The sequence below is a fragment of the Myotis brandtii genome, unplaced genomic scaffold, assembly GCF_000412655.1.
Source record: "Myotis brandtii unplaced genomic scaffold, ASM41265v1 scaffold208, whole genome shotgun sequence".
In the NCBI taxonomy this organism is placed as follows: Eukaryota; Metazoa; Chordata; class Mammalia; order Chiroptera; family Vespertilionidae; genus Myotis; species Myotis brandtii.
The window spans coordinates 7,248,615-7,262,521 of record NW_005357764.1 but is presented as its reverse complement, the minus strand read 5'-3'; the positions used below and the strand labels follow the sequence as shown (position 1 = coordinate 7,262,521).

At 52.8% G+C, this 13,907-nt stretch overlaps 1 protein-coding gene across 2 annotated transcripts; it reads left to right on the top strand.

Annotated features, from left to right (window-relative positions):
• Positions 1 to 1,930: 1,930 nt before the first annotated feature.
• Positions 1,931 to 5,065, top strand: TIFAB (TRAF-interacting protein with forkhead-associated domain, family member B). Of its 2 annotated transcripts, none has more exons than XM_005865591.2 (2): positions 1,931 to 2,034; positions 4,036 to 5,065. In XM_005865591.2, exon 2 carries the CDS (start codon positions 4,046 to 4,048, stop codon positions 4,658 to 4,660), a length of 615 nt encoding a protein of 204 aa, XP_005865653.1. In that variant the 5' UTR covers positions 1,931 to 2,034; positions 4,036 to 4,045; the 3' UTR covers positions 4,661 to 5,065. The 2 variants fall into 2 exon arrangements, with proteins under 2 accessions (XP_005865653.1, XP_005865652.1); XM_005865590.2 differs by lacking the exon at positions 1,931 to 2,034 and adding an exon at positions 2,874 to 2,916.
• The last annotated feature ends 8,842 nt before the right edge of the window (positions 5,066 to 13,907 follow it).

The window sequence follows — 13,907 nt, the reverse complement described above, 5'->3', positions numbered from 1 at the left end:
CCCTGGAAGTTTCAGTTCTCTCTCTCGCTAGGAACTGCTCTGAACCAAGTTACAAAGGAGCCATGAACACAGTTCTTCTGCCCGCCCACTCTCTCATGCCAGGAGTACGGACATAGCCCTCCCCTTACCATTGCAGGGAACAGTGGGGAGGTGTCCCATCCCAAAGGTGGACAAGCAAGGCCCAGAGAGGGATAGGACTAACCTGAGGTCACACACGTAGCAGGAGCAAATCTCCTTGCCAGGCTTCTGCCAGCGCCCACTGCCCTGCTCTTCTGGTGGGCAGGAGCACCTGAGTATTATCGAGACTGGAAGGTAATGAGGAGGAGGCCCTTTCCCACGGTCCAGAGACATTCACTTGGCCAGGCAGTCTGGGCTAGGGAGACCGATGGGCAAAGAGGACAGGCTGTGGAACATGGCCCACCACCTTCCACTCTGTAGGCTCAGTCCCATGTGCATTTACAGCCTTGAAGCTCTTCAAAGTGGCCATATGAGCTTCTGTTTATCTATCCATCCATCAGGGAGGTACAGCTGCCTCTACTGCGAGGGGGGTGGTACTGGCAAGAGTCTGGGCTCTAGCTTCGCTGCCCAGACTGCACATGGCTCCCTCACAAGCCAAGCAGCATGCCTGAAATGCTGCGATTAGAGCCACTGCCTGGAGGGAGAATGCCATGGATGAAGGCAGAGCTCAGGGTCATGCTTCCATAAGCCAAGGAAGGCCAAACATTGCCAGCAGACCACCAGAAGCTGTGGGAGGCCGGGAGCAGATTCTCACGCAGCCCTCTGAAGGAAACAACTCCAACAAGTCCAAACAAGCTTGGCCATCTAGCCTCCAGGACTGCCAGACAATACATTTCTGTTGTTTAAGCCACTCAATCTGTGGTACTTTGTTATGACAGCCCCAAGAAACCAATACGCCGGTTGGTACATCTCTACAGACACAATTCAATATTCTGACCTGTTACCATAGGCTAGTTTTGCCTGTTCTTGTGTTTCATAGAAATGGAATCATCCATCTGTGTCATCTGTGCCTGGCTTCTTTTGCTCTGCATACGGTTTGAGCTTCATCTACATTGTTCATGCATCATTAGTTCATTATCTTTTTATTGCTGTGTAGCATTTCAATGTACACGTTATACAATTTGTTTATTCATTCCCCTGTTAATGGACATTTGTGTTGTTTCCAGTTTGGGGTTAATGCTTGGTTTGCTCCAAGGGCAGATACAGTTCCCATCTCTGGGGAGCTGGTTCCCTGGGAGACCCTTGGTGGTGGTGTCATACTGGTTGGGGCAGGCGGGGACAGGTAACTGTTTTCAGCGTTCTCTGTTTTTGCTTCTTAGTTACTAAGCAACCAGAATAGAGGAAGCAGGCCAGGAGCCCTGAATAACTCCCAGAGGGACCTAAATTCAATTGTCCCCTGGGGTGTGGCCTGCCGAGACCTCTGGGACCTCAAGGGTCACCCATGAGCAGTGAGTAAGCAGTGGGCCTGTGAGCAGTGAGGCAGAGCAGGGAGGCACCTGCTGGTTGATAGGGGTGGCCTGGCCTGCACCTCTCCCCTGTATACACTCCTAGAGTCCCCAGGATAGGGTGTGATGGGAAAAAGAGAACGGATTATGCTGCTAGGCTCCCCTTTCTAACAAGCCTGGAGTGCTTTCCCCCACCCGACTGGCAGGGGAGAAGAAGGACATGGCTAATACCCTGGACACAGCTCCCAGGATCCCTGGGGTCGGGGCCATAGAAACCGGCCAAGCTGAAACCCAGGAGGGAGCCCCTTTACTAGAGGCATCTCCTAGCTGGGGGCCTAGGCTGGGGTTTCTCAACTTCTCAGCCATGGCTTGCACTTCTGCAATAGGAATTCACACTTCCCTTTTCTGTCCTAAAAGGAAAAAGAAAGAAAACAAAAAACTGGTGAGCATTCTGACACATCACAACCCTGAACTGCAGCCGTAAATGTCATCCTTAGAAGGGCCAGGGACTCACTTCCTCCTGAGAGCTCACAGCAAAAGTGCCAGAGCCAGATGTGCCCTTGGAGTTAAGGTAGGTAGAGGGTAGAGGGATTTGAACCCGCAGTGAGGGGAGGAGGCCTGGTGGGGCTGAAGCAGGGCCCTGCTGGTTTCTTGTCAGGCACACACCCCAGAGTGTCTTCCTCCCCGAGTTCCAGGGGCGGCATTGGCAGGGCTGGGCTTCTGCTTCCCCAGAACAGCTAGGGTCTTGGAGAAACGAGTCTCAGCTGCTCCAGCCAGGGATTCTGTCAGCTCTGGAGTCACAGGAGCAGTGGTGAAGTCTTCTTTCTGAGGGATTCTCTTAGGGTCCCCAAGCCGTGGGATTGGTTCCTACAAGTGAACTCTGAGTTCTCGCTAGGCCCGATGACCTGGCTGCCAAACCTAGCTGCCCTGGACCCGGCTTACATCACACCCCTCAGGGGGATGTGGGTGGAGGCATGTATTTGTGTAAACGTGTGTTAGAAAAAAGAGAGTGTCTTGAGGGGCCTAGCCAGGTGGGCCCCTCAAGAGACTGGAAAGTGATCCTCACCATTAGCCAGGTTCATCCAATAGGCAGGAGGGGCAGATGGTCGAGGACTCAGAGGGACACTGAGCCTGTAGCACACGTGACAGGCTCCCTGTCTCACATCTCTAACTACCAGAGTCCAATTTGGGGTTTATCTAAACTTGATTTCATGTGTGTGGACTTCTCCTCATTCAGACACTTGGCAAATGCGCCTCCAGATACTTGCTGTGGCCAGGCCTGTCTGCCCTGGGCGGTGGAACACAAGGCAGTGCGGCAGCTCAGACCACACCCTGCCCTTGGGAGGCCTCGGAGAGACAGGAGGAGAGGAGCTCCGGCAGGACAGACAAGGGCCCACAGAACCCTGACATGTCCTGCAAAGATGGACTACGTGGGGGTCGCCAGGTGCCCCAGGTGCGGGGAATCAGAGGGCAGAAAGAGGAAGAGTGTCCTAGAAGAGCTCACATTTGGACCAGGCCTGTAAAGAGCAGTATCTGAATACAAACTGTGTAAGCAGAAGCCTGGTGCCAGGAAAGTGTACAATCCTTCGTTCAAATCCACTCAGCCCTGTCGAAGGTTGGTTTCTGTTGAAGGTGAGGGCAGGTCCCAGGCCACATGGGGTGGATGGCTGTGGTAGAGTTTGTATTCCTCAAATCCATGCGTGAGCAAAGCTGACCGTTGTTAGCAGTCTCCCCACATATGCCAAAGATTCTAAAGGACACGTTACTGGCGATGGAGTTGCTGGGACCGAGTGTGCATTCCACACTGTGGCAGATATTGCCGGTGGCCCTCCATGGAGCCCCGATCAGTTCTTGAGCAAGAGACCTTCCTGGTCAGGATCTGCCTTCTGCCCCAGACAGTGAGGATGGGATGTTCGTGGTGTTCAGGCCCATGAGCATGTGGCTTCCCATGGGAATGTGCTAGCTGTTTTTATTCCTCCTTCGGGTCCCCAGGCAGCCTTTCTGATCTCCCCGGAGCAGGCAGGGTTCCCCTCTTCTGTGCCTCTCCATATGCCTAATTCTAGAAGCTCCTGTCTCTCCCACCAGCTGGGTGCTAGGGAAAGCAAGGGCTTGTTCTCTTACATCTGCTTAACCCCAGCAGCTGGTGAGAGAAGGGCTTGGCAAGCGTTCGTCATATGACTGTCAGAAATGAGAACGGTGTATCCTGTCTGTCTGTCCTTCACTTTCCATGTAGCAGGGCCAAACTGTCCTCAAATACAGGTCACCAGAACCATACCCAGCATGCGGGAATGCCTTATACTTGGCATAGACAAGGTCAGGCATACCTATATTACAGAAAAGAAAATGAAAATTCAGAGAGTGCAGGTGGCACGCCCGCCTCACAGGGGCTGGGAGAAATGAAGCTGGGGCTAGAACCCGTGGGCCTTGGCTCCCTCCTGGCTTGACCAGAATAACAGCATCCATGGCCAGTGCTTGGCTCTGTTTGGCTGGAGGTGGTCTGGGGATCCCTGAGGAGGGCAAGTGTGTCTGGGCTCAGGGAGCCATAAGTGAGTCTGTGTTCCATCCTTCCCAGGCTCCCGCCCATGGAAAGACCCCTCACCGTCCTGCGGATGAGCCTGTACCACCCCACCCAGGGCTCTGCTGTCTTCGCCACTGTTCCACAGAGGCTGCAGCATGACACCAGCCCGCTTCTGGTGGGGCGGGGCCTGGACGCCCACCTCCAGCTGCATCTCCCCCGCCTGTCCCGCCAGCACCTGTCCCTGGAGCCCTACCGGGAGAAGGGCAGTGCTCTGCTGGCCTTCAACCTCAAGGCCCTGAGTCGCAGGGGCTGCGTGTGGGTCAACGGGCTGGTGCTGAGGTTCCTGGAACAGGTCCCCCTGAGCACCATCAACAGAGTCGCCTTCGCGGGGATCCAGATGGTGGTCCATGTAGAGGGAGGCACCTCCCTGGAAGCCTTTGTCTGCTGTTTCCACGTCAGCCCCTCACCCCTGATTTACAGGCCCCAGGCTGAGGAGACGGATGAATGGGAAGACATCCCCAAGGAGCCACCTGCCCCGGGTTCAGAGCCACCGGTTCCAGGTCACCTGGGCTTTCTCTATGGCCCTTCCTCGACTGCGGACAGCTCACCCCAGCCAAGCATTGGAGGAGGAACAGAAATACAGCTCCAGAGGGAGCCCGCAGACGGCGCGCTCTGCTAGCCCCGCTGCCACCGGGAGCACGCCATGGCTGAAACAGGACTTGAACTATTCTAACTACATCATGCGACGTTGACAAGCGAGGCCTGCCTGGCTAATAATGAACCAATTCTGCAAACATGAACAGCCTGGGGCGGGGAGGGGGGGGCGCGCCCTCCCCGTTTCCAACTCTGCAAGGCAATGGGAACTTCATATACTTTTAGAGGCCCTGAGGGGCCCTGGGAGCCCCTCGCAGCATTTCCCCACATTTCACGGTCTTGTCTGACTAGGAGTTACTTTATGTTGCTAATTTTGTGTGCCGCTTAAGAGCGGGAGTTTGAGGTTGCGGCAGGAATGCATGGACACATGTAACAATTACGTTTGTGGTAGCTGGGGGTTACCTTCGGCTTTCAAATACCCACAGGCACTGGGGGCTTAGGGAAGCCTGTGTTTAATAAACTGCAAGTATTTCATTAAGCTGGCATACCCAATAGGATTCCCTGATCCCCAGATGGGCTGCATGCATGCCACGCTGTCACGCAGAGGCAGGGGCGGGAACTACACAAGAGGTGTAAGAGGAAATTGGAAAGGTGGGGGCTCACATTTCTGAAAAGAATGCAAGCAGAGCTCAGGGCTTCCTGGGCGTGGGGATCCGGGGCCTGGGCCTGCCTGAAAATTCCTTGCCACCGTCATCCTCCTCATCCTCACGCTCCCGGCTCTCGGTCATTTCTGGATCAAAGCCTTGGCTGACCAGAGGGCACAGGTCTTCAGGAAAAGGTGGCTCCCCAGAGAACGGGGCTCTTTCAGGTCTCAGTCTATGAGCAGTGTGGTGGGGGTTTGTGTTAGAATTCAACCCAGCAGTTATTTCACTCAGGGGAGGTCTTTTCAAATAAGGGACCAGTGCGGGGCCAGGCAGGCCAAGGGAGGAATAGATTTCTCAGTGAACAGATGAGCAGAGCAGCAGTGTCTGTGAGGCACGGCATCCCCTCGAGCCGCTTGTCAAGGGGGACACGAGAGGCAAGAAGCGCCATGAGGACGTGATGGCAGACGTACCAGAGAGCTCTGTGTTGGCCATGGCCTAGAGCAGAGGCCACGGCTGAGCACGGGCAGTCCCACGTGGGACACTGGCACACTGTGACCACGGTTTCCGTGTCTGTTTCTCGTGAGACCTCACTCTCCACACAGACAGGACCACGGATTGTTCACTGTTATGTTCCCGGTGGCCACCTTGAAGCTGGGCAGAGGGTAGACAGACAGACAGACAGGCATAGTGGCCAGGGAAGCAGTCACCTTGGCTGTGCTAAGGCAACTGCCAGGTTTCCCAGGGCAGGTGAGGGTAGGGTCGGACAAGAAGCAGGTTGGACAACAGGGCCAGAAAGGGCGAGAAGCCGCAGGCAGACAGTAGAGGCAAATGTCTCTCACTTGCGCTGGGCCTCAGGGGGCAGCCCAGACTCTCAGGCTGGGTCTGAACGAGGCTGGTGCTTCTGCCTCATTCTTGAGCCTCTGCAGCCCAAACTCAACCAGAACTCTGCGTGTTTGGTATTCTGTGTGGTGACTACTGAGGAAGGTTGACAGATCTGACAGTGCCCCATGCCACCAAGAGAGCTCTCAGCCAGCACTGCCTGCCCCAAACAGAGGCACAGAGGAGACAGGCACCTCCAGGAGACCTGGGAGGGCTGCAAGCAGAGCCTTGGCCTGTGGCTCACCAAGTCTCCCCCAGCCCTCACCTCTACCCAGTGCAATGGAGGCCAGCCCATGCAACCCCCCTCCCCCAAACACACACCAGGAACATCCTCCCTGTACCAACACCCCACCCACACAGACCACAGCTGTCTCTTTAAGAGATTCCCTGTGACTGTAGGAAGCTAAGATGTTGCCTTGCTAGAGGCATCTGCATTTTCAAAGACAGGACTGGCGAGGGTAACGCTGGCCCAGAGGAGTGAGCTTCCCTGTAGAAAGAGGGGCGCTTAAAGTCCCACAGTAGGCAAACATTTCCCCTTCCCCTCAAATGGATGGTCCCTTCATGCATGTATAAAGCAAGATGTAATCCAGGGGCTGGCTCAAGGTCTCCTTGTGACCGAGTCATAGAGCGAGACGGAACTACGAACTAAGTCTTTCTACAGCAGCCCGCTGAGCGGCCAGGCTGCAGGCAGCAAAGAGATATGCAGAAGCAAGCAAGCCCCAGTCTCTGTGGAAGGTTCTCACCTCCTGCACCGGGGCGCCTCCCCCACCCCACCCTGCGCTGCAGGTTGGGAGACCTGCCTGCCACTGTATCTACTGTGTGTGCTCCATTCCCAGCTCCGCTCTGTGCCCTCTTCTTCCTCGGCTCCCAGTCCGTGGCATCTGGTGGTGCTGGTGTTGCCATCAGGTTAGCTGGTTCCCAAAGAGCCACACAGGACCATTAGGACCCTCGAGCTTCTCTTCTCTGTGGCAGCTCTACCTGCATTCCCGTGCTCCGGACACTCACCACCACGCCAGGCCCCCATAGCCGGTGCCAGGCTTTGGGGCGAGAGTAAACCCACCCAGCTCCTCCACCTGTGCGATGCTGCAGTTAATAAACTCTGTTCGCATTGCAGGGCTGTGAGCCCTCTTACCTTGAACGTGAACTCGCAGGCGGATTAAAGTGAAATAAAACTTACCATTTGAGTTACATTCTCAGATGATTGGAAACATGCATTACCTCCCCATGACCGGGCTGTGAGAAGGGAAGTTATTATCTTTCTTCAGAGTTTGTAAACTCTTTATGGCTGAGGCAGCTTTAATCCTGCTGGAGAAAAAAATGATCCGGGAATAAATTGCTCTCATTTACCTTTGTTTTCCAATCACATGCTCCAGTGGGAACAAAACATCCTAAGTGAGGGGATGTGGGAAGCAAGGTGATCCAAGACAGAGGAGTTTAATTATTTTTTTCTTTAGGCACATGAGTTGAAAGTGCTTTCCAGTGCCGTTTGGCATGGGGCTCGCTCCACAGAAATGTGCCTTCCTGCGCGATGCCAGTACCCCTCAGCTCTTAGTCTTCTCTGCCTCTCTTCCCCAGGGGACCATGGCCTCCACTTCCCCACGGCACCCACTTCTTTGGGGGCTCGGGGGGAACTGCAGCTACGATGCCCAGCTCCAGGCGTTTGGAACGGCCAGGAAGGAGTCTGAGAAAGGACAGATGTGAATGAAAATGAAATCACAGTCCTGGAAGGAGGAAGAGACCTTGGGGTTTGTGTTTCTGGAGGGGTTTTCTTTCCTCCTTTGTTATTTCTGTTCCCTAACCCAGAGCTTACATAGAGCAGATCCCAAGCAAAGCCACTAGGTCGCCCATTCTAACTGCTGGAAGGAGCCCAGCTGAGATGTCTGCCTGCTTTCCTTTAAAGGTGCAGAGGCAGGGGTAGGGGTGGGGAATCTTCAGAAGAAAGCAGCGACTGGGGCCTTTGGAGGGAGAGCTCAGTCAGGCAGCCAGCCCCGGGGTTTTGCATAATTACATCTCAGAGCCTGATAACATTCTTCCAGTCACCTGCAGTTTGCTGGGCTAAGAAAATGGACCCTATTTCGTCACCTTGCTTGGGAGGTGGGGGTAGTGTACGGCTGGGAGCGTATCAGTCAGGAAAACAAAAATCACTCTAAGTATTTCAAAAATTTAATTCAGGGAAGTGGGTACACAGGTGATGGTGTCACTCAGAAGCCACACAGACAATGCAGTTCAGAGACCAGCCAGAACAGGAAGTTGTTATCCCTGCCCATTCCCACCCCTGGGGCTGCGGGGGCAATTGAGAGAGGTGGTGGCCCTCGGAGGCAAAGGCAACGGCCGTCCAGGGGGAGCGGGTGCAGCTGCTGCCAGAGACTTTCCAAGGCACCTAGAGAGAGAGCGAAATACCCTGGTCTCTCCCCTTTCCCACGCCCCATAGGCTCCTATTGGCTGAACCAGACAGAAGGCAGCTAACAGCCTAGGCCAGTGGTCGGCAAACTCATTAGTCAACAGAGCCAAATATCGACAGTACAACGATTGAAATTTCTTTTGAGAGCCAAATTTTTAAAACTTAAACTATATAGGTAGGTACATTGTTATTATCATAATTAGGGTACTCCTAAGGCTTAGGAAGAGCCACACTCAAGGGGCCAAAGAGCCGCATGTGGCTCGCGAGCCGCAGTTTGCCGACCACGGGCCTAGGCAATGCAGCCTGGAGATGGGCTCCCCTGCTGTCCAGAGCAGAGGAGGGAGGGGAGAGTGATGGATCGGAGAGTGAACAGTCAAAGCCAGCATAGGGAGTAATCTCACTTCAGTGACTCTCAGCCGCCACCTGGGGCCCTGGGGTGGCCACCCAACATGGAGAGGGGGTCACAGCGAAGAGGACTCCACAGCCCCGAGGCCTCCCGAAGGCAATAGGCCAACACAGATTTTCCCTCCACCAAGGACATCCCAACCTATGTGACCTTCGGTGCCCCCCAAAAGGACAAGTGCCATGCAGTGAGGTACAGAGGAGAGCTGGGTGCACGCTGGCCTAGCCCACACCACCCCACCCACTGGGACACCTGCTTTGAAAGACCCTCACCTCCCACCTCAGAGATGGATAGCGGAGCAGGATCTATATCCCCTCTGCTCTCAACTCACTGACGCAGGAACGGCCTTCGTCTCCTGAGCCCCTGCTCCTCACGTATTAAATGGAGACACTACTACTACCCGCCTCGCCTCTCGAAGAGCGAAACACACCTTGCAAGAAGGAACTCCGTGCATGCACCTTGGAAATGCTCAATAAACACCAGCCATTCACGTTAACCACCACCCATCCCCAAACGTTCCTCCTTCCAGGACGCTTCCCTGACTTTTTCCACGAAGGAGCCGCTCCCTCTTAGCTGCAAGCCAGTGTTGGGATACTCAGGGATTTCCAGCCAGTGATCCGTGGGACAAAGGTTTCCCTCGGCTGGGAATTGATGTTCTTTTTTTTTTTATTTTTTAATTTTTTTATTGCTTAAAGTATTACAAAGAGTATTATATAATATGTCTCCTTTTTTGTCTCCCCTTGACCTTCCCCTAGCCTCCCATACCCCCCAGTGTCTTGTGTCCATTGGTTATGCTTATATGCATGCATACAAGTCCTTCGGTTGATCTCTCACCCACCCACCCCCAACCCGCCCCGGCCTTCCGGCTGTAGGTTGACAGTCTGTTCAATGTTGCTCTGCCGCTGTATCTATTTTTGCTCATCAGTTTATAATGGTCTTAATTATCCCTAAATGAGTGAGATCATTTCTTTCATTGACTGGCTTATTTCACTTAGCATAATGCTCTCCAGTTCCGTCCATGCTGTTGCAAATGGTAAGAATTCCTTCTTTTTTACAGCAGCATAGTATTCCATCGTGTAGATGTACCACAGTTTTCTAATCCATTCATCTGCTGATGAGCACTTAGGCTGTTTCCAGATCTTAGCTATGGTAAATTGTGCCGCTATGAGCATAGGGGTGCATATATCCTTTCTGATTGGTGTTTCTGGTTTCTTGGGATATATTCCTACAAGTGGGATCACTGGGTCAAATGGGAGTTCCATTTTTAACTTTTTGAGGAAACTCCATACTGTCTTCCATAGTGGCTGCACCAGTCTGCATTCCCACCAGCAGGGCACGAGTGTTCCTTTTTCTCCACATCCTCTCCAGCACTTGTCCTTTGTTGATTTGTTGATGATAGGCATTCTGACAGGTGTGAGATGGTACCTCATTGTTGTTTTGATTTGCATTTCTCGGATGATTAGTGAGGAATTGGTGTTCTTGCTGTGTGCTCTGCGCCCTGCTGGAACCTCCCACAAGCAGCCCCTACAAGGAAGAAACTGTTGTGGACTTAGATGGAGCAGCCACCTCGCACCCAGTAGGTCCTCAGTAAGGGTGTGTTGACTGAAACACAAGACAATGAGTTAAGAGAAAGAATTGAGTGGTGTGATAGCAGACCTTTAGGAGGGAGGCTTTGGGAAGAAGCTCAAACCACAACAAAGCTCCTGGTTAAAAAGTTAAAATGCACTTTAAACAACTAATTGCTCAGGGTGAGAAGAGGCCAGAGTGAGTGGTTTGCTCAGTGAATGGACTCACTATATGCCCAGGACCGCGAGCCCAGAAGCCAAGGACAAATCCCAGAAGAACCATGCAGGGCCCACACTCCCGATTCACCATCCACAACAGGTTTTCCTGCTTCCAGATGTGTCCTTCCTCCATGATGCAGCATGACCACCCAGCCCTTCACCACTCACGAACCCACGCACGAGGTGCCGAGCTCCCAGACTTGGAGCTCTGCCCTGGGAGGCTGCATGCTTGGCATCGGAGGCTTCCACAACCAGCGCGGGGTCTCATTACTGAGGAACACATGGTCCCCTGGGGACACTCATTGGAAGCCAAGCAGGGAAGCTAATAACCAGGGGGTTCCATCTTTCAGTTTTACGCTCCTCTTCCCCTAGGCCTGCGGTTGCTATGCAGATTTCAAGTTGAAACATCAGGAAAGCCTCATGTGGTCTGACTTCTCCTTCCCCACCTTCTCACCCCCTCACCCCCAGCACATCAACATGCACATGCGCGCGCGCGCACACACACACACACACACACACACACACACACACACACACCTGCCTGCCTCGAGGCTCTGTCAAGCACCCCAGGTAAAGTGTCGGTTAGAAAACCACAGGGTAATTATGAGCTGTGAGATTTGCTCCTCAGTTACAGAAAGAAAATAGCTCCACTTGAGATTCTCAGCACGCTTTACAAACCAGAGGGAATGTTTTGGCTCAGCTCAGGGGAAAAATAGAAGCCTGGGAGAGATCTCATTAGAGGGATGGTGGGGGGCATTTGGAGGAGGCCAGAGTGTTCTGAATAAAGAAACACCATACACCCTGGAAACAAGATCCTGGGAATGCTGGGACAGCTCTGGCTGTAGTGTTTACGGATTTCCAATTTCGGTGGTGTAAATTCTCCCACCATGGTCAATTTCAAGGCACCAAGATGACGTCACTGAACTTGGAGTTGGAAAGAGATGCACAGTGATCACACCATTACAGAGCATTTCCACCACACAGATACGCATGTAAACATGGGAATGACCTCAAGAGCACAGATCTGATAAAATATAGGAAGATAATGAGGAAGCCGTGAGTTTTGATTATTTATTAACTTTTTACCTTATATAATTTAACTGTAAGTGTATACAGTTTAGTTTTTAATAATGGATTGTTTAACAATCAGTTCTTACAAGACGGTGTGAGATAGCTCCAGCACACCACAGTATTGAGAAAGTCGCAGGCCCTTGTGCAAAATAACCGATGTGGAAATGAAGGTGGTGCCTGCACAGAAGCCCTGGAGAGGTCAGAGTAACCATTCTAAGAAGCACACAAATATTTGTACAATATTTTGCTATTTAGAAGTGAATGTGTTTATGTTTATAACATTAGAGATTCAAAATAACCTTCTGAGGATGTTAAACCATCCCACACTACAGATGAGGGAACCAAGGCCCAGAGAGGGAACACATGCCCTGATTCACGCAGCCTGTAAGTGGAGGACCCAGCATTTGATTTATGCCGGAGCCTTGCTCTTTTCCTCACCCCTTCTGTCCGTGCACACCTGGTGGGGAGCAGCCTACTGGCTCTGGCTAAACTTGGGTTGCAGAGCCCCACTGTCAATGCCCGTCTAGAGATGTTACCAGGTAACGGTTCACAATTGGAGTGCTTGTGCTTGGTCCCTGGAATCAGTCCTCTGACTTAAAACGTGCAACCGGGGAAACAAGTAAGAGACCACACCCACCTTTTCCCTGGGACCTCTCTCTCAGAGCTCGGGGCCAGTGATAGGTCACCTGGCATTTTGGGACCACCTTCCTTCTCATAAAAAAGAAAAGCACAGCACTCTGGCCCCACCCCATCTCTCTGCCCTCTTGCACATGGGATGTTGGAATCTCTGATAAACTGGGAGCAGACAGGCTTTCAGCTCAATCTCTGAGCCATAGCCAAACCCCAAGGCCTCCTGGACACCGAGAACAGAGCGGTCCCTGCCTGACCACCCAGGCTTTGTGTGAGCATTACCCAGAAGCCTCTTGGGGAGCCCCACATAGGCTACCTCCCCACAGCCTGGAGCAACTGGCATTGGATTCTAGACAGAAACAGAACCCCTGCCTGAGGCTTGGATCCCACAGCCCAAACTCACATGTGGCTAGAAACCAGTCCCTAGAAAATTCTCCAGTGCAAAGTGAGCCCCTCCTCCACCTCCCAGTGTCTCCCAGCTTGGTGACTACCCCTCTGGCTTATGGGTCGGAGACACCCCAATGCCCAGGTCACGTCCCCTCAATCCTGTGGCATTTCCAATTTTCTGGCATATAGGTTTGGTATGCTTGGCTCTTTTATACATCACGCTTTATGGTCTTTTGCAGTGTAATTTTGTTCCTGTCCTGCCATTCAATTTGAATTAAATATCAAACAGATGTGAGTCATTTTTTTTTGCTCTTTTTAAAGAAAAGGTTTAATATTAGGGAGCATGCCCTCCTATATGATCAGGAAAGCCATTCTGAGAAATAAGCCCTTTCAAATTAAAAAAGAATCACATTGGTTAACTTTAAGATGCTTTCAAGTGATACATTTCGAAGTGCTAAGGGAAGGTGTTTCCAGCACGCTATAAAGCAGCCAGGAGAAAAGAGGAAAAGATATACGGCCCTAGGCTGATGGGGAAATTGGAGCTCAGAGAGGGGCACCCCCACCTGGGGAGGAAGCTCTAAACTTGGAGATGAGGTTCACAGATGATGGTTGGGGGAGCCATCTTCCCCGAAGGCCTGAGGGGACTGCTCTCTGCAGCCTGTGTGGTCAGGGTGGGAGGGGGATCATCAAGAGGAGCTCCATTCTGTCTCAAGAGCCAGTCTGACCTGCATCCCCATTCCTCGCCCTCACATACGTGTACCGCCTGGCACATCTCCCCCAGCCAGCAGTCCTAGGGGTGATCTCGGGTGTTTGGACATGCTGAATGCCCTAATCCCCTGGTTCCTGCTGCAGGCTCTTGGGTAGTGGGGTCTTTTGCCTTTTGTGAGTCTTGGACACCTAAAAATGCAGAGAAAGCGATGGCTCCTCTTTGGACACAGGAACATGCATAAACTTGCATACAACCTCAGAAGCACATGTCCCTCCTTCCCCCCACAAGATAGCCATAGCACAGAGCATTTCATCACCCAGACAGCCCGGACAACTGAGGCCCTTCTCTCACACGCCCAGCACCGTGCAGGGCCTTTGCGTGGCTGGGGGAGCTGGTCAGCCTCCATACCCCTCTGGCTTCTTGG

What these genes read in the sequence shown, in the direction of transcription:
- TIFAB (XM_005865590.2), top strand. Translation starts at nt 2,885, where the DNA reads ATGGACTACGTGGGGGTCGCCAGGTGCCCCAG. An exon ending in GGGGTCGCCAGGTGCCCCAG is followed by an intron (nt 2,917 to 4,035) that starts GTGCGGGGAATC and finishes CATCCTTCCCAG; the next exon opens with GCTCCCGCCCATGGAAAGAC.